Source organism: Hipposideros armiger, unplaced genomic scaffold (genome assembly GCF_001890085.2).
Source record: "Hipposideros armiger isolate ML-2016 unplaced genomic scaffold, ASM189008v1 scaffold_27, whole genome shotgun sequence".
Taxonomy (NCBI): domain Eukaryota; kingdom Metazoa; phylum Chordata; class Mammalia; order Chiroptera; family Hipposideridae; genus Hipposideros; species Hipposideros armiger.
This window is the reverse complement of record NW_017731377.1, coordinates 1,568,984-1,590,332: the sequence shown is the minus strand read 5'-3', so window position 1 is coordinate 1,590,332 and position 21,349 is coordinate 1,568,984. Positions and strand designations below refer to the sequence as shown.

At 37.4% G+C, this 21,349-nt stretch overlaps 1 protein-coding gene across 1 annotated transcript in view; it reads left to right on the top strand.

Annotated features, from left to right (window-relative positions):
* INTS9 (integrator complex subunit 9) overlaps positions 1–21,349 on the top strand; it is a 106,293-nt gene that overhangs the window by 26,905 nt on the left and 58,039 nt on the right. Inside the window, exons 2-3 of the mRNA XM_019636173.1 lie at positions 10,696–10,823; positions 18,134–18,194. Coding sequence (XP_019491718.1) covers positions 10,696–10,823; positions 18,134–18,194 — 189 coding nt within the window. The remainder of the gene's footprint in view (positions 1–10,695; positions 10,824–18,133; positions 18,195–21,349) is intronic.

Here is a 21,349-nt window from a genome sequence, read left to right as displayed (position 1 = left end):
GTTTTGTTCTTCAGTCTAGTTGTGGAGGACGTCGCTTCACTGGCCCAAGTTGGCACCATCATTGTGCTCTTCCCTGGGCGAGAAAGATCAGTCGCTGGCTTCTGGACGGCCGCTCATGGCAGCTGCTGCCACTCACGCTGGCTTCTGGCCACACACGGTAGCCCATGGCAGCCCACTGCCACAGGGGCTGTAGCCTACGCCGTCGCCAGCGACTCACGGCAGCCCAGCTCCAGGTTGAGCTGTTGTTCAGCATCTTAGCTAGGGCAGTGTCACTGGCCCTCATATGTGGGATCCGAACTGGGGCCCTCTGGTGTCCAAGCCAACTCTTAACCAACGCGCCACTCGGCCGGCCCCTAGGGTCTACTTTTATTTTGAGAATTCCTTTTCAAGTGTCAGCGTTGATGTGTATTTTTATGAATATGTATATTTTATAAATATAGCTATTAATATGACATTTCTAATAATTAGATAATAATCAATATCATTTGAAATTTTTATCATAAAATTGTAAAGCCTTGCTGAATCTTGTTAGAGAAGTGTTTTGCAAACTTCATAAGACTAGAAAGCATCAAGAAGTTCATTAGACACCAACATAATCTCAATAATTTAAAAATCTAGGTGTTACCTTTGTTTCTCCATGCCCCCCCACCCTCCCTCCCACCCCCCTTGAAACATCCTTCTCATGAGGTGGCATCCCCACTTTATTCCATTTCCATTGCCAGTCAGTTTTAAGTCTTGTTCACTTTGCATCAGGACAAGTATAATATCAAAATGAAAATTATGGACCATTATCACTACTGAGCACAGTTTCCTGAAACTTGACAAATATACCTAACAAATGCTGTACTAATAGTAAAATATTTATCAGTTATGATCTCGTAGATTTTATTTTTGCACCATGAGACTTTTGTCATAAGGAAAATAGCACTCTATTTTTTCCCAATAGTAGGAAAGGTGTAGTTACATAATTCTGATGTCTGTGGCAGTGTCTGATAAAAACACAGAAAAGATAACCCTTGCACTCGTTACTAACATTAGCTATATGTTAATAGTTTGCCCTTTTGGGGTTGGGGGGAATCAGATCTCCTCCTTTCCCCCTTTTAAAGACATAAGTTACATCTAGAGCTAAGGCCAACAACCTTTGCTTTTCCTCCCTCTTCAGAGGTTGCTGCTTTCCTCAAGTTGATGTTTATTATACCTATGTATGCTTTTATTAGTTTAGTATATGTTAAGATATGTATATATTCAACATTATTAGCTATTGCCAAATTATTCTCCAGAGTAGTTGTACCAATTTACACTCCATTTTTACTACATTCTCTCCAATACTTAGTATCATCAGTCTGTTCAATTTTAGCCAATTTAAGGTTTGCTCATGTTGTCCTACTTTGCATTTCCCTGATTCTAGTGATACTGAGCATCTTTTCATATCTTCATTTATTGACTGACCACTCTTGTTTTCTAAGTTCTATTCCTCAAGTAATTTTTTCCAAGTGGGCTATAAAATTTCCCAGCACCATATATTGGTAATGCTACTTTTGTCATATGTCTGACTCCTAGATATGTGTGTGCCTCTTCTAAACTGTTTACTCCTATTTCATTGGTCCATTAGCTATCCAAGTGCAACATCCTACTGTTAATTTCTCTGTAATCATTGTTCTTTAATTTTCTTAGCTATTATTAGTCCTTGATTCTTTTGCATGATTCTTTTTTTTTTCTTGTTTTAGAATTTTTATGAGTTTATTTCAGCCAAACTGACAACATAGGCCATGGAACAAGATCTCAAATGCATGACTCTTAAGTTCTGTAAAAAAGTAGATTAATGAGAGCTATTTTTTGCAACAGTTTATTTTTCTGTCCAGTTAACATTATCTTTAAGTAGCATTTTATAACTTTTTGGTAAAGATTTTACACCTTTTTTTACTTTTATTCTATGATACATTTAATTTTTTTGCCTTATAAATGGTATTTTAATTCTTACTACTTTTACTAATTGTTTATTGCTGGCATATAAGAACTCAGTTAATTTCGGTACATTGATTCTTGTATCCAGCAACTTTGATGAACGCTTATTAATTGTGGTAGTGTCTTTTCAGAATGTCTTCTAATTATATGTGAAAAATGACAGTCATTTCTCTATTTCTAATCATCTCATCATTTATTTTTCTTGTTTTATTGCATTATATAGCATTTCCAGTACAGTGTTGAATTTAAGCGGTCATAGTGGGTGTCCTTGTTTTGTTCTTGACTTGAAAGGACCTGTTTCTCATGCTTCATCATTAACCATGATGTAGGATTTGCTTAGGAACCCTTTATCAGCTTAAAGAAAATAACCCTTCCATTTATAGTGTGGTAAGAGTTTTTGCCTTGAATCGGTGTTAAGTTTTTCAAAGCACATTTTATGAATCTGTTGAGATTTGTTTTCCCCTCGTATATTCATTTATGTGTGAATTATACTGATAGGTTTTCTAGCGTTGTACCAGGAAGCAAAACCATTACACAAAAATCAATTTGCTAAAAGTATTTTTTTTTTGACGTTGTATGTGAATCAGCAACAACGAAACAACGAAAGTCACTTCTTTATTCCACTTCCAGGGAGAAAAGCAAACTATACCTCTTTTCTCTGATCATAGATCTTTACTGTGGATGTATGAGTGGGTTTATTAGAGAAAGGAGAAAAAGGGAAAAATAGATGATGCCATTTACAACTTATTTTATTAAAACTATTGCCTGTAAAAAGCAGTTCCTTTATAATGCTGTGCAATTCTCCCAAACAAGATTAAAGAACTTTTGGCATTAACTCAACCCAAAGATTATAGGTTACATTCCAGATATTTTAAAGTCAGTTTCAGCAGTAAAATTACTTTACAGTGAGAGAATCCTATTACCTTTCTTTTTCTTTTTTGAGTGGAAGGGAAAACCCAACAAAAGAAAATTACTGCTTATGCTGATTGATTGCAGACCAATTTATTAATTTACTCTACTTGGGACCTTTGGTTTAGCTTACATTAGGCAGCTAACTAATTTTCGTTGTTCACATCTAGACTATAAATTCAGTTTACATTCTTTATCAAATCAAAGGATGGCCTTTTAGAGCACATCATCTCTGCAAGTTTTTTTGTTTGTTTGGTCTCTGAGAATTCCTTTTTCTCTGTGTAGCATGGCATGATGTGATGGTTAAGTGTATGTTCTCTGGATCTCACTGTCCTGGGTTCAAGTCCTGGCATGCCCTTATAACTTTGGTACCATGTACAATTTCATAATCTCTGTGCCCCATTTTCTTTATCTGTAAGATGGGAAAATAATTACTATCTCGTAGTATTCTAGGGAGGATTAAAGGAGTTAAATGTAAAGTTCTTGCAGAGTACCTGACAATTATCACCATATTATAATAGCTATATTATAATTATTTTAAACAAGACTAGGGAAAAGGTTAGAACATATGATGTTTAGCCCATGGTTCTTTTTGCAAAACACAGACTTCTTCCCCAAAGTCAGTTGATTAAAATTCAATTTGCTGTGTGACCAAATTGCCAAGTTGACCTAATGTACTAATTTCCCAGATTCTTTTTTTAATGAAGGTTACAGTAATTCATGTTGCTTTTGAAGATTTCTGTGAGGTTAAGTTGGCTGGTTGTCATTTTGTTTTTAGCACCTTTTTAAAGTATTAAATTTGCTGAAAGCTGAGGTTATAATGTGAGTCTTCTTAGTTAAAGATATAATATTCAGAAATGCATTTTTCAAAATCAGTAACCAGAAACCCTCAAGGGCTATGTACCTCAATAAAATGGGTACTAGAAAAATATTCACTTGCTCATGAGGTGAATAAGAAAGATTATCTCTGCAAGGAGTTTGGGTCAGTGCTTTGAGAGTGTTGAAGCCTGATTTGTATGCTCTCCTATATAGTATGGATATTGAAACTGAGAAATCAACATAAAAATTGATTTCAAGACAGTGATATTTCTTGGGGACCTGCCCCAATCCATTAGAATTCCCACATATACAGCCCCACCAAAGATGGGCTCATCATTCAAAATTTTAAAACAACAGTAATGAAATTCACCATGAGTTAGAATCAGCAAACATAACCAGACTCCGAAAAACTTCAAACAATGATACAATCTGATAGAGATCCTAAAATTAATGTTTTAAAGTGATTAAAGACATATATGAAGATATCAAACCAATGAAAAGAACAAGATGCAATTTTTTTTAAAAAAGGAGAGAACTTCTAGAAATGAAAACAGTCATTGAAAAGAAGATTTTAAGCAGATGAGTTAAATAGCAGATTTGACGCCACTAAAAAAGGCAATAACAAACTGAGGAAAGTATCCAGAATGCACTATACTGAGCTAAAAGGCAAAGCATGAAAGGCTAATTTAGTCATGGAGACAAAGTGTAAAATGGAACATTACAACTTGTATTTAATAAGCATTCCACTAACAGAAACTAGAAAGAATGGGAGGGAAACCATATTCAAAATGATCATTGCTCACAGTTTTTTTCAATTGTGAAGGACAAGTTCTCATATGTTAGAAGTGTAAACCAAAAAAAGAGAAAGTCATTCATACATATGTACATTTTAAAGTGAGATCAGAACACTAATGGCAAAGGAAGATTTTAGTGGCAGCCTGTAATAGAACACCAGTTACACTGGCTGCAGACTTCTCATCAGCAGTAATATATGCCAGAAGTCAGTTGAATTAATATCCTCAGTGTTCTGAGGTGACTTGTGACCCTATAATTCCACTGCTATCATTGTTGAGGAGTAAAGTCGAAATTAAGCAATTTCCTGAGCAGTAATGTCTGAGAGGTTACCTTTTGAACACCATCACTAAAGGTGGACGTATTTCAGGAAGAAGGAAATTAAACACAAAAGGAGAAATGGGATACAAGAAGGATTGGTGAGCAAAGAAGTTGGTTAAAATGTTGGTAAATAATCACTAACTATAAACAATAGTGTAAAATGATTCATTGACTCTACAGTACTGCTGAGACATCTTTATTTACATAGCACTGAGGGGAAAAAATGACACTGAGAATTAAACCATGACATGGTGTTTTAATGGGGGTACTGATCAGTACATTAATCTGTTACACGAAATTCTATTTCCTTTGACATTTCTTTTATCTAGTCCAAGGAACTTGGCAATTAGCCTTCATGTACATTTATTTGAATGAGACAGGAATCCTTTTATACATATCTTGGTCACAAAACATAGCAAAAGCATCATCAACTTATGGATAGCTTCCACAGTAGAAGAAAAATCAATAATACATAATAACCAAAGCCCAAGAAATAACAGTATAACCATGTTATTGAGAAATACAGAGGTAACTAGAAGAAACAGCTAGAAGAATCAAAAGTAGTTGCCTCTCATATTGAAGCTGTGAGACTTGTTATAGCTTATAAAACTATTAGATTCATTTTTAATTGTGTGTATATATATGTGTGTGTGTGTGTGTGTGTATATATATATATATATATATATATATATATATAATTTCATTTTAAAAAACCCGAGATGATGATTCACCAAGGGAAAAGTAATATAGCTATATTGTTTAGAAATAAATCTAGAAATAGATTTTAAGACAAAAAGCATTATATAATGATAAAAGTATCCGTTCAGTAGTAATAATCCTCACTCTTTATGTACCTAGCAATGTAGTCTCAAAATAAATGAAGCAGAATTTGACAGAATTAAAAAAGAGAAATAGACAAGTTTTTCTCTTTTAAGACTCAAGTAGGTAAGGATATAGGAGATTTAAATAAAATAATAAACTTAATCAGCTACAACAATTAGATTATATATTTTCAATTTTCATGCACATTAGATCATTTGCAGAAAATCAACTATTTATAATGTACAGGGTCACAAAGCAAGTTTCAATAAATATCCAAAAATTAATGTACAAATTCTATTCTCTGACCGCAGTAAAATTAGAAATTAATATCCAAAAGATAACTATTACTATCTGTATATTTGGATTTTAAACCAAACACACACACACACACAAACACACAAAACACATTCATACTTCTAAACAGTTTGTGGCTCACAGAAGAAATCTCGATGAAAATTACACAGTATTCAGAAATGGGTAAATTGGAAACACAATATAAACTTGTAAAGTGCATCCAGAGCATCACTTAGAGATCTGTCTGTAGCCTGAATGCATATTTTAATCAGCTATACATCTAACTGCAGAAATTTGAAATATATACAAGATAAACTTTAAAACAATAAAACTGAGAGCAAAAGTTAAATAAGAATTAAAAAGCAAAGATAGGCATTTATGTTAATAATAATCGAATAGTTGATTATGAACTTAATAAAACATTTTAAACTGTATAGGAAGAAAAGGTAAAGTTAATAGAAGAGAAAGTGCATTGCTCCTGGCTCAGAGAAATGTTGTTATATAGTAAAAATGGCAGCATTCTATAAATTAGTATATAGATTAAATGCAGCCTCCACTTAGCAGTTTTTTAGAATTGAAGTCTAGTCACTCTAACTTATGAGCTATTACAAGGTGTAAACTTTATAGCATTGGGAATAAAAATGGGAAATAAAAAAGATGAGTGGCAAAATAGACTCTTCTGAAATATATTCAAACTCTTACAGGACTTGGGGGTTTTACAAACCAAGAATAACTTAAAGATGAATGGAATCACCTTTAATGAATTTTCCTAGGACATGTAGGAAAATGGACTCATGTTTTTGTCCTAGTTCTGGATAAGGGATCAAATTTAGGACTATTTATGAAAACAGTATTTTCAGAGATCAGATAGGTTTGTCAACATAATAGCTAATCTGAAGAAGTGTTTCAATCTCAAAAGGAAGGCAGCAAAGAGAAAAGTAGAATATGGGTAGTTTTCACCCTGAGCAGCAAGTTTGTTACACTAATTTTGCTTGCTTGCATGTTTGAAATTTTCCATAATAAAACTTTTTCAATGAAACTAACAGAATGGGAAAGATATATCGAGTATAACCAATAAAAATTTTTATCCAAAAAACATGAGCAATGTCTATATACGAGTATGTTAAACACATAAGTTGTGAAACCACATTCCCTTTCATTCAGCTGGAAAAAAGATCAACAGGCGCATAAGGAAACACAGATAGTAAATCATCACATGGAAAAACCTGCAGCTTTGTTATTCTGTAGAAATAAAATTAACATGAAAGCATTGCTATATTCTTGTTAAGCTAGAAAAAAAATAAAAACCGTAACTCCTTAATGTTGGCTAGAATATTCACTATGTGCTCTGTAGTGACTATCTTCCTGGAGGGCAAAACTAGCAATAGACAGTATTTGTAAAATTGTTCATTTGCTTTGCTTAGTCTTGTGGGATACACAAATGTCCAAGACATTAGCGAATACCATTATAGAACAGAATTGCTTCTCTAAAATGCTGTCAATGATTTGCCCCAAATCTAGGTGGTCTCTTCAGCCCCTTAAAGATTGTGTAACTACAGCAACCAACAGTGAGCCATTTATTCTGTGTCAGATGCCATATCCATTCATTTACTCCTCATAATTTCAGGAGGGTAGTAGCTTCTGTTATTACATCTTACAGACGAGGACATTGAGTCTTTGGGAAGTTAAGTAACTTCCCCAAAATCGTATATTAATAACGTGCACGACCAGGATTTGAGCCCAGGCAGCCTGACTTCAAACCCCCTGCTTTAAATCATTTCTCTAAACTGCCTCTCAACATTAAAGCCAGTTTATCAAGTAGTTGACTTGACTGTTTAGGGCCATTTAATTGCTCCTAGCTAGCTGCTACTAACAGTACAACTGCATTTTGGTTTAGATTCTCGATGGTGTTTACCATGATGCTGATGGGAATAAGCAGTGAAACAGATCTTCTGATATATTACTAATGACATTGTAAATAGGTACAGCCTTTTTTGGAAAGCATTTTGGCAGCATATCTCAGAAGTCATAAAATGCTCATATTTTTTGACCTAGTTAATGCCACTTCTGGGAATCCTCTAAAGAAATAGTCCAATGTGGAAAAAACCTGAAGCACTAAAGTGGTCACCACAGCCACATTTGTAATAGAGCGACTGGAAACAACCCTAAATGTTCAGCAGAAAGGAGTGATTAAACAAGCGATGGTATATTTACTTAGGCAGCCAACAAAAATGAAGTATGATGCAGCCCTGACAAAGAAAACATAGTCATCATGTGTTTTACAATAAGTGTCATGCACTAAAACTACAGCTCTTACAAATATGAAAAAAAGATGGAGTAGAAAAGTGATTGTGGGCAATATTTTTCTTTGCTATTTTTCAAACTTTCTGTAATATAGATTTATTTCTCATTTTAAAATTACAATCACATGACTAGTTAATGCTTTTGTGGATTGGTCTCATAACCCTCACTAGATTATATAACCTGCTTGGTGATCGCAGACAGCATGTTCATTAGCAACGTGCAAAGAATACCACTGCAGACCTGCAAACGTCAGGACCCTTGCCTCCGTTACTGGTTGTGTGAACTGGCCCAATCGCTCTGTGTCTCAGGAGATTCACTTGACCCACAAAGTGAGCCGTGCAATTTGGGGAACGAGTAGGACCTTTGGAGTCAGGGGACCTTGCTGTGTGACTTTGGCTCTTCTCAGACAGCTGCTCAACTGGGAAAAGCTCAATTTCTTCTTCCATAAAAATGGAGATCGTGAGATCAAGGTCTGGCAGTCCTTTCATAGATACTTTGAAAATCTTTCTTCCATTCATGGCCCTTATAAAATGTTCCTCACCTTTCTTTATCCTCGTGCGACAGGAGCTCATATAGTCTTTCAGCTAAATTCTTTGCCTCACATCTTTTGAGCAGCAACTTTTACATGTTGCTCTTCTGTCTTCTGGTGTAACTAGTTATCCATAATTTAAAGTTAAAAATGAAGATAAAGATTTTTGTCATTCAGTAGCTGGCTAGATTTTCAGTATTGTTTTAATCATATTTTTTTTCTAATTATACAAATGTAGTAAATGCTTATTGTCGAACGTTTGGAAAATACAGAAAGCTGAAAAAAGAAAATTACACCATAATCTTTCCACCCATTATATACATTTTATTTTATTTCTTTTTAGGTTTTTCGGAATATCTGGGTTTTTGGTTTTTTTTTAAGGTGAAGTATAGGAATGCTCCTATTATATGTTATGTTTGGGGCAATTTTAACATGAAGCTTTGTGTTCGTTTGGAGACAGTTTATCTTTAACAAATAATTCCCAAGCCGGGGAACCAGATGGAGGATGGCGGTAGGGATATCTCTGCCTTCATTAGCAGGGATTGTTTTTTCTGCAACTCTGATAACTATCAAAGAATGAACTTACATAAAGTATAATTACTCAAACCATGCTTCCTGGACTTTTTTAAGACAATTGCAGTTTTAAGTAATTTGTACTGTTTTTGTTAGAAGTAACTTTGTACCCTTTCAGACCATGAGCTGTGAATTTTGGTTTGGAAAATATAATCATCAGACATAAACTTGGAGTAAAGAAGCTTGCAAAACACCCATAATTTATTGGCTCTTGGCCCTATCATTTTTGGAACGTACAGTTTTAAAAAATTGTCAGCCCCTATAATGTCCTCTGGAGAAAAGCAGGAAATTTATCCAGTGACAAAACCAACAGAGCAGCAAATACCTGGAGAGACTTAGCCTTAGCTGCTGTGGCCATGTGGGGCCGAGCCCTGATGTCACATTACCCTGATTTGTGCTGGCCTCGTACTTAAATCAGAAAGGAAGAAGGTAGTTGTCAGGGGATTAAGAACATCCAGTCCCTCCATTTTCTTGGCTTTGCTGTTCAAAGGAGGCTTCTCCAGAATGACTTTAAAAAGTGGGGAGAAAGGTCTGTTCTCCTCTTGTTTCTTTTCTTCAGAGCAGCAATCAAATTAAGCAAGGTGACACAGGGTACATCCCATATAAATAATTTCCAGGGTGGCGTATCGGTCATCCCCACTACACTGAGGAGGACATGAGAAATGTTTGAGGTCAGCGTGTTGTCTTGCCTCATCACTCTCCTTTGAAGACTCCGCTGTGGCCCGTGCCCCTTTGACTTCTGAGGTCGGCTGCCACAGACGAGAGACTCTGGATTGGTTGGGAGTACGTGTCCCTCACTCCTGCTTCATATCTGCACATCAGGGAAGTTAGTTGTCCTTTTGCGTCATTTTTCGGACACGGCCAAGCCATAACCCCTTATGGATGTGTGTTAACCCTTCCAAACCATTTCCACTTTGAGGAAAATCACTTGTCTTATTTACAGGGGGAGAAAACCAAACCACAGTTTGAAGATCCAGCTTAGCATTTAATGGACTTCCACAGCTTTAGGTAGTACTTAGGTGCAGTAAGATAGTGGGAATTTGGAAGTGTCATGTGAGAGTGGAACAGGTAATTCTAGCCTGGAAACCTCCTATTTGGAATAATTATGGCCCCTCCAAAACAGTGCTTGCTTGAGATATAACTTGGTACCTTATGAAAAATGGGGTATAATCTGAGACTTTTGAGTATTTTGAACTGCTAGGGGAAGTGATTGATATTCTGAGCTGTAAAAGGGAAGAAGCCACCTAGAAAGTTACCTGGATTTAAACACTGTTCTTGCGAGAGAGGATCAGTTTTACTTAATTTACTGTATTTTTTAGGCTTTTTCTATCATTGATTATTGATAAAAATGATTTAATTTTTTTCAGTATTGCCTGTCGGGGCACCCAACCTTACCATGCAATGTGCTCAAATTCAAATCAACCACCATTATGTTGGACTGTGGACTGGACATGACTTCCACCCTCAATTTCCTTCCTTTGCCACTTGTTCAAAGGTAGGTGCTGATGCATCAGAGACAAAACGAGCTTGAGTTGGCTGAAAAATGGTACCCATTCATATAATGGTTACCAGTAACTTGTGTGTTGTTGTCCTCAGTTTACTTTGTTCTTTTCAAAATGTTCTTCATCAAAATAATTCCCTTTGGCTGGGTTGATGGAAAGTGTTGTATTGATTTATTGATTGACTTCTTTATTATAACGCTGAGCTTCTGTAAAATGTTCCTGCAGCTGCGCAGTGCAAGTGAGGTCATGTATATTTCATCTTTCTTGCTAATTCATGTAAGAGCTGATAAATGGTCAACTGATGAGCCCAAGAATTGAATTTTAGAATCATTGAACTGCCTTTGCAGGGACTTGACCAAATAAAGTCTGACATTTCTTTTTGATAGGTATCTATGCATTATTTTTATACTAGTCAGCTATAGGTATCGTAGAATTGTATATGAAGCCAGCAGCCCTGTCTTAAAGCAGACAGATTACCCCAGACCTACAGTCAATTACTGTTCACTCTTCTAAGACCTCGTCCAGGAAGCTTGATGTTACGTAGAAGCAGCCATTTATAAAAGAAGTGGTAAATTTTAGATGCAAATATACTCCCAATAGCAAACAGTGACACCACATACAAAAGAAGAAACAAGAGCTATCTAAAACAGATTTAAGAGCCTAAAAGCATAGCAAGCTAGGTAAACCATCTAATGTATCATTCGCTCCTGAAGACATCGCTGTGTGCAATGATTATTCATAATGATAACCCTATGAATCATCTAGAAAAAGTATAATTAAAAATCAAACATTGATTTTTTTTTCCCTGAGCTAAGGGCTACAGTAAGGTGATGGGGGCAAGGTCAGAGATAATTCCAGCTTCCATTTTATGCAAAGCTGATAAAATTCAGTTATAATCACACTTGGCACTGAATCTGCACTGTGCTGGACCAGGGGACACAGATGTGAACAAAACAACTTTTTTCATGAGCTTCTAGTCTGTCGGGGGAGAAAGAATTACACAGTTGAAGATTTCATTATAGTTGTGTTAAGAAAACAACTATATATTTTGATAATTACTAAGAAGAATAAAATACAAGGTACTGTGAGGGCTTCCACAAGGGGGCCTAAATGCTCTGTGGGGTTAGGAATTATCTAGGTGTTCAAAATCCAAATTGAGCAGACCGTTCTAGCTGCATGTTTTCCTTTTCCTCTCCATTCTTGTATTTACCTAATTCTTGTGTTCTCAGAGCCCTGGCTCAGCTTTAGAATCAATTCCACCCTGTCTTCCCTTGTCACTGCTTTTCTCTCAGAGGGAGGCTATGCTAGTGGGATGATGGGCAGCTTACGTAGTTCCTTTCGAAAAGTATCTTCCTTTGCTCAGTTCAGACACCTTGGAGATATGCTTAGCTAAAATAGCATCCCCAGTTTCTCCCTACCCGGGCCCATCCTGCTTTATTTTTCTTCATAGTGCTTATCATTGCATTATATATACATATTTGGTTTGCATATTTTCTTTCTTCTCCACTAAAAGATAAGTTTTATAAGGGCAGGGATTTTGTTTGTTCTCTGCCGTATTATCCTCTGTGTCTAAAACAGTTCTTGGCATGTCATAGCTGCTCAGTCAATATTTGTCATGTGGATGAATCCCTTTATCTTCCCCGGATTCCAGCGCTTCTCGCCTCCTCGGAGTCATCTCGCGATTAGTTGTAACCTTTCCTTTATCTTGAGCCTTTCCTTAACTCAGTCCTTCCCATTTAACTATGCTCACTCACTTCTAACTTAAAATTTAAAAAAAAAAAATTTTTTTTTTTTAACCATTTCTCCACTCCATTTTTCCCTTCAGCATTTCCCTAACTCCACTCTGCTTTGCCCACACCGCCCACCGGAGCAGCTGTTGCTGAGATCACAAATGGCTTCCATGTCATTAGCGGTGACGCACAGGTGTCTTCATCCTCCTTGGCCGTTCAGCAGCACGCTCCTCCGTGAGAATGCATCCCTGGTTTTCTCCTTACTTCCCTGACTCTTCCTCTTCTGTCTGCTTTGGAGATTCATCTTTCTCAAACATTTTTCTCACGTATCAGAATTCTCCGATCTCCAGTGCTTGGCCATCAGAGTCTCCACCAAGGGAATTTAATAAACATTCAGGGCTTCAATAACCATCCAAACAATAACTTAACCAGTGTGTCTTTAATTAATAATTCTCTTCTGTGTTCCAGATTCATATGTCCAAAATGTCTATCAGTTTCTCTCCTTGGATGTGCCTTTGAAGGCAACTTCAAAACTCAACATGCCCCAAACTGAGTTCATGGTCAGACTTGCTCCAGAGGGGGAGAGCAGACCCTCCCAAGCCTGTCTCATAGTAGCCTATCTTTGCGAACAGTATCCTGTTATAGTAACCAAAAAACTGGGAGTTCACTTAGACATGCCCCTCTTCCTCGCCCCCCATATCCAGTCTTTTCTTAAGCCTTGTCATTTTCACCTTCTAAATAGCTCTAGAATCCAGTCCCTTCAGTGCTGCCGTAATCATTCTCTTTTACAGGCATTACTGCGAAAGCCTCCGAACCAGTTTCTTCAATTCTGATTGTGACCCTGTCTGAATCCAGTCATTTTTGTGTGTAACATTTTATTTTGAAACCACTTTAGATTTACAGAAAAGTTGCAAGAATACGTACAGCCCCCGATTATCCTTACCAGTTAACATTTGCTTTGTCATTTTCTCTTTATATGCATGCCTATAATTTTTGCTGAAAGATACAGACATGATGCTCCTTTAGCACCTACCTACTTGCGTATGTAGGACATTCTCTACAGAGCCACAGTACAATAATCAAAATCAGAAGACGTACATGGATACTATACGAGTATGTAAGCTGTGTATACCTTATTCGTATTTCCCAAGTTACATCAATTCATATTTCATTATAATGCTTTTTTTATAGCAAAGAAAGAAAAATAGCGATACTGATCCAGCCCAGACCACATGTTGCATTTAGTCATCATACCTTTAGTGACCTTTAATCTGGAAGAGTTTTACCATCGGTCTTTTATGATCTTGTCCTTTTTAGGAGTACAGGCCAATTATTTTATATAGCGTCTTTCAATTTGCACTTCTCTGATGTTTCCTCATGATTAGATTGGGATTATTTTTTGGTAGGCATACCAAACAAATGATGGTATCTATTATCAGAAGGCACATGATGTCAACTTTCTTCAGAACCATCTTTTAGAAATACACGTCTAATCTTGCCTCTCGCCTGTGTAAAGCCTTTCAGTGGTTTTTCATTGCTCTTAGGATAGGTACCAAGTTCATCTTGGTATATTAGGGTTTATGCCCGTCCCTCTAGTATCTTGCTCTTTATTTCCTTTCAGTTTCAAAGAAACCTTTATCTCCTGCGTGGGACAGTCACTCAGTTGTTCCTTCAGCCATTGAAGGCTTTCCCCCCCCTCCCCAACCCTACCCTCCTTTAGCCCACTTAGTAGGAGCTCATCTCAGATCATTCATGACTCCGGCCTCTGTACAGGAAAGACACAGAGACAGCATTCTAGTTGGATGAGGGCGAGGGAGTATATGGGACTCCTGACATTTCATTTGAATAACCTTTTCTGTAAGATGCCCATGCAAACAAAGGCTGGTGAGGATGAGGGGAGGAAAGCTGGATCTCGTCACTGCCTTCTTTCTCTGTTCCCTCTAAACCAGCGGTTCTCAACCTTCCTAATGCTGTGACCCCTTAATACAGTTCCTCATGTTGTGGTGACCCCCAACCATAAAACTATTTTCATTGCTACTCTATAACTGTAATTTTGCTACTGTTATGAATCGTCATGTAAATATCTTTTTGTTTTCCGATGGTCTTAGGCGACCCCTGTGAAAGGGTCGTTCGACCCCCAAAGGGGTCGCAACCCACAGGTTGAGAACCGCTGCTCTAAACCCTGCCCCATGACTCTACTATTGTCCAGATCTCAGCTCAATCCTCATAGACCCAGGCAAGTCTTTTGACGTTGCCTAGACCAGTCCCTCATTAGGGAACATTGATGCTTTGTACTACACTGCTTCATCCTTGTTAACAGCTTGTTCTCTACTTTGGTGATATTTGATATGCCTGTCTTCCCTACCTCCTCGGGAGGACAGGTATGTTTTGCTGATAGTCATATCACCAGCACCTGAGTGCTTGACACATAAAGATTCATTAATGAATGAGTGAAATTGAACACCTCATTCTCTGGCAACACTACACCAAACAGTGAGGCGGTTCCGTTTCATTTTTCTGGACAGACTTCCTCCATCTTTACCTCATAACTCCTATGCCCTGCTCTCCCACACCACTACACACTGGCAGAGGTGCCCTTTCAGTGTGAGCCCATAACACCTCCTGCTTACCCCATCAGAGCTTTTATTTTATTCTAGTGTAATTGCTATTTACTTCCTCCCTATACTAGAGTGTAAACAAACTCAAGAATTATTATTACTGTCATATCCCTGTACTTTGCATACTTTGCTCAGAATAAGTTTTATAAGCATTTTTAAAATCATGCCTCTTTCATTATTACTTTCTGATTATAAAAGTAATACATTTTGAAGTAGAAAATTAGGAAAATGAAAAGTATAAAGGGAAAATGAATTGCATATCATGTTTATTCTGCCTTTCACTATTTTTCTAGGCAATAGATTACTTTTAAACGCCTTAGGTTATTTATTTATTTACTTATGGAAATATTTTACCTACTTAAAAAAAACAGGTTTTATATACATGGTTTTCTTGACTATAGCATTTTTAATGGCATTCTTTTTTCCCAAAGAAATTGTTAAGTAGTGGATACAACCATGTGTTCATCTATAATCAGAATTTTTTTTTTTAGCTGAGTCATCCTGCCACCTGTTGGCAGCTCAGCAGCAGCTCAGCTGGGGCCAGGAATCGAACCAGCGACCCTGTTGCTCAGAGCTTGCACTCTTGAGTGAGCTCTTAACCAACTGAGCCATTCGGCCAGCCCTATAATCAGAATTTTTGAAATATCTTCACCGTCCATATTTTATTAAAGTACAATAGATTTCTGTGGAGAGACCTCTGTTTTTCCCTGTTTAAAAAGTTTGCACAATCAAATTTTATAACTATTAAAAGCAAAGTAAGGGGCCGGCCGAGTGGCTCAGTTGGTTAAGAGCTCGCTCAAGAGTTTGAGCTCTGAGCAACAGCGGTTCAAGTCCAGCCCGAGCTGAGCAGCCGCTGAGCTGCCAACAGGTAGCAGGATGGCTCAGCTTAAAAAAAAAAAAAAAAAAAAAAGCAAAGTAATAAGTCCCTTTCCCTCTCGTAGCTTAACATTTACTAACACTTTATGGTTTAGTCATTAACTCAGTGGAACTCAATAACCAAATACTTTTTATCTCTATAGTCGGCATCCTTATCCATTTGGTGACACATTTCTATGGCCCTTCATCTTTGGCACTATTATTATAACATGGTCATGCTCTCCTTTGAGCGTTACGTCTCATCTACTAGCAGTTTCTCAAATCCAAAATAACTACAGGTATTCCTTAGAAGGCTACAATATAAGACATGTTTACCAAGAGTAAAATCACAATACCTGAAATTTTTACTTTTTAAAAAATTAATTATTTTCTGATAAGCAGTGTACCATTTCTAACCATTTGTTGAGGACAGCTGAGTCAGTCATCTCTAAATTGGGGAACAGAGAGAACGGATGGACTTTGATCCAGTTCTCCTTGTAATGGGGAGTGATATTTACAGCCTTCTTTTAGAGAGTTAGCATGCATGAAATGAGAACAGTGTTCACATTGTCTTGTCATTGCCCTTTTATTAGAATACTTGGTTTTTTAATCTGATCTGATAGTAAATAAATTTTTCAAGAAGTAAGAAGTCTATAAGTGAAGACATATATATGACTATGAAATGAGATGGGAATTAAACAGCTAATGATAATAGAATATTTCTCTGAGAGGTTAAAGCAGAAAACTCCCAGAGGTTTTTTTTTTTCTTTTTTAAGTGCAGCAGATATAATTTATACCAACCAAATTTGATTCTCCTAGTAGTGATTTTCATTCTCAAATAAGAAATCCAAAATACTTTTTGATTAGTAAAAGCAAAATGTAAACAGTGCATCTAGAGAAAGGGTATATGGGACTTCATTGTACATATAGTCTTACAACTTTTCTGCAAGTTTGGAATTCTGTCAAAATTAAAAGTTACCCCCAACATTTTCGCTTTTTTTTTTTTTTTAATTAGAGGCATGTATATTCAGGATTTTAACCTTCCAAAAAGATTGCCCAATATTCACATATTTATGTTTCTATTTGACTTTCACACCTATCATCTGGTTACAAAATCACAATTTGATTGAATTATTTTGGCGAGTGGATAAGGGACTATACATTAATTCCATTTCAGATTGTAGAGTCTTTTAGTCCCCCACCCTTACTTTGCCTTTAATTTTTACTTCACAGACTAATTTTGTGATAAAGTGCTGAAATCTATTTGCCATCCAGCTTGTCCTCCTGTGTGCATTTTCTTCACGCATCATCACCTTGATCATTAAGTTTTTCTTTTTACAGCATTTTTTTTTTCTAAATTATTTGCCTTTCGGCCACCAGCATAATTCTTTTGGTCAACTAATAGCACACAGTTCAATCCTAAAATTACAAGAAGTGAATGATTTCTGAATCCAGATTTTTTTAATGTAACATATACATGAAATTAACCTCACCTTCTAGAAATTATTCACTGAGATACAGCAGCGTTTTGTAACACTTAGGGAAACTAGCTTCATTTTCCAGAATTGGAAACTTAAGCCACAGGTGACAAGGGACTAATCCACTTACGAGCAGTGAATCCAAAATGTGGATTTAACTAGAATTCAGGTCTGTCATTTGTGGGGAATTCTGGTTGGTAGGCAGCCGTGTGTTCTTGTCAGAGCACCTGACCTCTCTGAGTCTGTTTTCTCATCCACATAGGATGGTCCCATTTGGCCTTCTCTTCAGGCTTGTCAAACACAAGTTATTGGAAAACTATAAAATTGGAAAACTATAAAATACTCCAGTGTCTCGTCATTCTTTGTTCTTTATTAGTCTGCATAGTGTTCTTTTAATTTTCCCAATTTAGTGTTAAATTATTTGGCTTTTTAATGTTTCGTTGCTACATAATTCTTAAGCTTGATACAACATGGTTATTTTTCATCGTTTTGATTAGTATTTTGGGTGAGCCTTGCTGCCAATAATTTCAAGTTGTTTTTAACTTTATGGAGACAGTACAGTCACCTTGAAATCGCTGAGGATTATAATCTATTTAGGATAATTTAATCTTTTGTTTTACAGTCCCAGGCTGTCTAATCTTCCTGGCTGGTCCCTAAAGGATGGAAATGTTTTCTTGGACAAGGTAATGATTAACTGAAGCGTATCTACACCCAGTGGAAAACCCTCTTGTCATACTGGGGCCACCCAATAGCAATGTGACTGATTGGCTCATTTTTTACCCTCATGTATTCTCCCTGGAAAATTCCAAGATCCATAGAGGGTCTTTAGTGCTTCGTGATTATTGTTTTGAAGAGCCTCATAGGAAATCTCTGTTCCGATTCAGGTCCAATGTTCTCATGTGAAAAAAAAAAAATCTTAAGAACTGCTGCTGCAAATACATTTTATCATCACAAAAAGAAAACTATTATTTTTATAATTGCGATGAGAGTTTCAAAGGTGATGCCTATTAGAGAATTCCACTGACTATGACTGGAAGGAGTAAACTGTTTTTTAAAATAACTTTAAAATCCTCAAGTATATCAGTTTTAAACTACTTGTTTCGGGCGTCAGATCAGGTAGGGCACTGTAAAAAGTTTGGGTCTTGTTTGGGTGCTCAGAGGCCACCGAAGGTTGCAGGGGGGCAGTGTCATCGTCTGATGGCATCATTCTGGCATGTAAAGAATAGACTGTGGAGCTGGGTGTTTACCTTCCTGGGCAGTGCGTGCTTGGAGGTGTGCGAGGGAAACCTGTTCTTGAGTAAATTTGAGTGAGAGGGTCTTCCAGACTATGATCTATGATTCTGTTCCAGCCTTGCCTGGTAGCCTAGAATGGCCAAACTTTATAGGTTGTGGGGAAAAAAGAACATAGTTCTAGGAATCCTGGATTTGGGGTTCTATTATGACTGTAATCACTGACTAACATCCTAAAGTAAATGATTTAAATTACTTTTTTCTAGGCTATTAAATGTTTGATGTTAGATTAACTTCATAGTAATCCTTCCTCAGATCCGCAGGTAACTTGTAAATGAGAGACCAAAGATACCAAAAAAAAAAAAAGTTAAAACTATAATCTAGTCAAATTTTACACTAAAAAAAAAATCAAATGTAAAAGAAGGTTAAAAACTATAAAGCTCATCCTTGCCATCCTTAGTCTCTAAGTCACTCTTCCTCTCCCAACTTCCACAGTTGAAAGACTGAGTAAGTTGAAAAATCCTTAAAATGATTCCTCTGATTAAGGCATTTCCTTCTTGTAATAGATATAGTTAAATAAAGAGGTGTTCTTTTTACTAGAATTAGTTCCCATAAACTGCACCCCAACCTCAAGTACAAACGAAATGCATCATTTGAAATGAGATTTCCCTCATAGCTAAACTATAAAATTAGGTGACATTCAGGAGCCCACACCTGATTACGACCAAATTCTCCTGCCAGCTGTAAATCATTGTTCCTGAGAACGGTTCACAAGCATCCCATTACCAGAGCATTGTGAGCGAAATGACTCGCGTGTGGATGTGGGAGCATTTCATTAGAAGGGAGCGGTGAATAAAATGCAGTGACATTGTCAGTGTGTGGAATGGCAAATGCGCTTCTCCAGGCTAGGAAGGATGAGAGCTTCGGAGGCGGCTGGCTCTGTCATCTGTGTTGTCGGAGGTGCGCATGCCCTGCTAGGCAGCGTGATGGGGAAGATTACATGGCCAATTTAAGATCAGGCAGAGTTTGAAATTTCCCATGATGTGTCTTTAATCATTTTGAACCTCATCCTAAGGGAGTTGGGAGTCTTCTCCCATTAAGCGTAATTGCTCATTTGTTTTTAGTTGGCAGGTACATTGTAATTAAGAACTGTTTTCAGTCTCTTTTTGGCTCAGCCTTTCACTGGTTAAATGGTACTATATAAGGAGAGGAACCAGAGTTTACAGTGGAAGGGAAGGGGAGGAAATATTCTTTCCATCAAGGCTCTGATAAGAGACTTGTAAAATTCAAAAGGAAAATAACATACAATTAATGCCCTATTTTCAGATAAAGATTGAGAGTAAAATTATTCAGGCTCAAATATAAATATAGATACATGTACACGAATATATAGAAATATATGTTCAGTGACTAATGAAAGCAGTCGAACAAAATTCTAACAGAATTTTCTCTTTCTGGAAAGAGCAAACTGTCGACCAAACTCTGAATTTTACCAGTTTTCTTATAAAGTCATAGAAAGCTTTAACCTTGATGAAACAAAAAATTCTCCATAGATTTCAGTTTGAATAGTCAGCGAGGGAGGACAGCAACTCGAGCGGCCTTCTGGGGACATTGTGGCAGACCCTGTTGGTGGCTCACTTGTGCCTCTGCAGTGTGCTCTGTCATCGGAGTCCAGCTGCCAACACCTGCAGGCTTTCCAGAGCGTTTTTCCTGAGGCTGCACAAAAAGCAGGGCTTGCTATACAAATATCCCAGATTCCTTGTCCCTGGGTAGGATAACGCCAAGGTGTATGTTTTACACCCCAGTTTCCCCGTGGGCATAAGGCCCACTTGCCCACAGCGGTATGTGACTCAATAACACATCTATTATCAGCCGCCTTCCTCTCCTTTTATCACTTGCCTGCCCTCCTGCTGCTTTTCAGCACCTCCCAAATAAGCTTGGCTCACCCTTCTCTCAGGGTCTCTTTGTGAGGGAATCCAAACTAACACAAGCATATTAAATACGGTAGGTCATGGGCAGAGTGGGGAGTTGTGCTATATTCTTTCTTTATAAGTATATGCTTTTTTTCTTTTGAATGAATACATGTGATTTATAATCCCAAATAAATTGTATTCTCTGCCAGGACAAAGATTACATCCGTGAAGGTGATGGTGGTGGTGGTGGTTTCATCCCAACCCTCTACCCTTCATCTCATCTGCCTCCTTACTTGCGTCAGCCCTTGGTAGGAAGAGAAAGAGGCGCTAAGGCCAGGACCCCTAACCTGATTGCCTAACAAAATCACCGAAGGTGCTTGTTATACAGAAAGTTTCCATTGCCTCATCTGCAGAGTTTCTGCTCCTTACACCTTAGAAAGGGCCCAGGAATCTTGACTTCCATCACTGTTCCCAGATTATTCTGATGGTGCTGGAATGGCCTACATAACTATTATTTGGGAGGCACTGGATCATGAGTTATGGAAGCAGCATGTGTCCACACGTGGCTTCCTCAAAGAGGCATCAAAAAATACGCATTCTGGGCCGGCCGAGTGGCGCGATGGTTAAGCACTGCCTTTGGACGCCAGGGGGCCCCGGTTCGGATCCCACTTATGAGGGCCAGTGACACTGCCCTC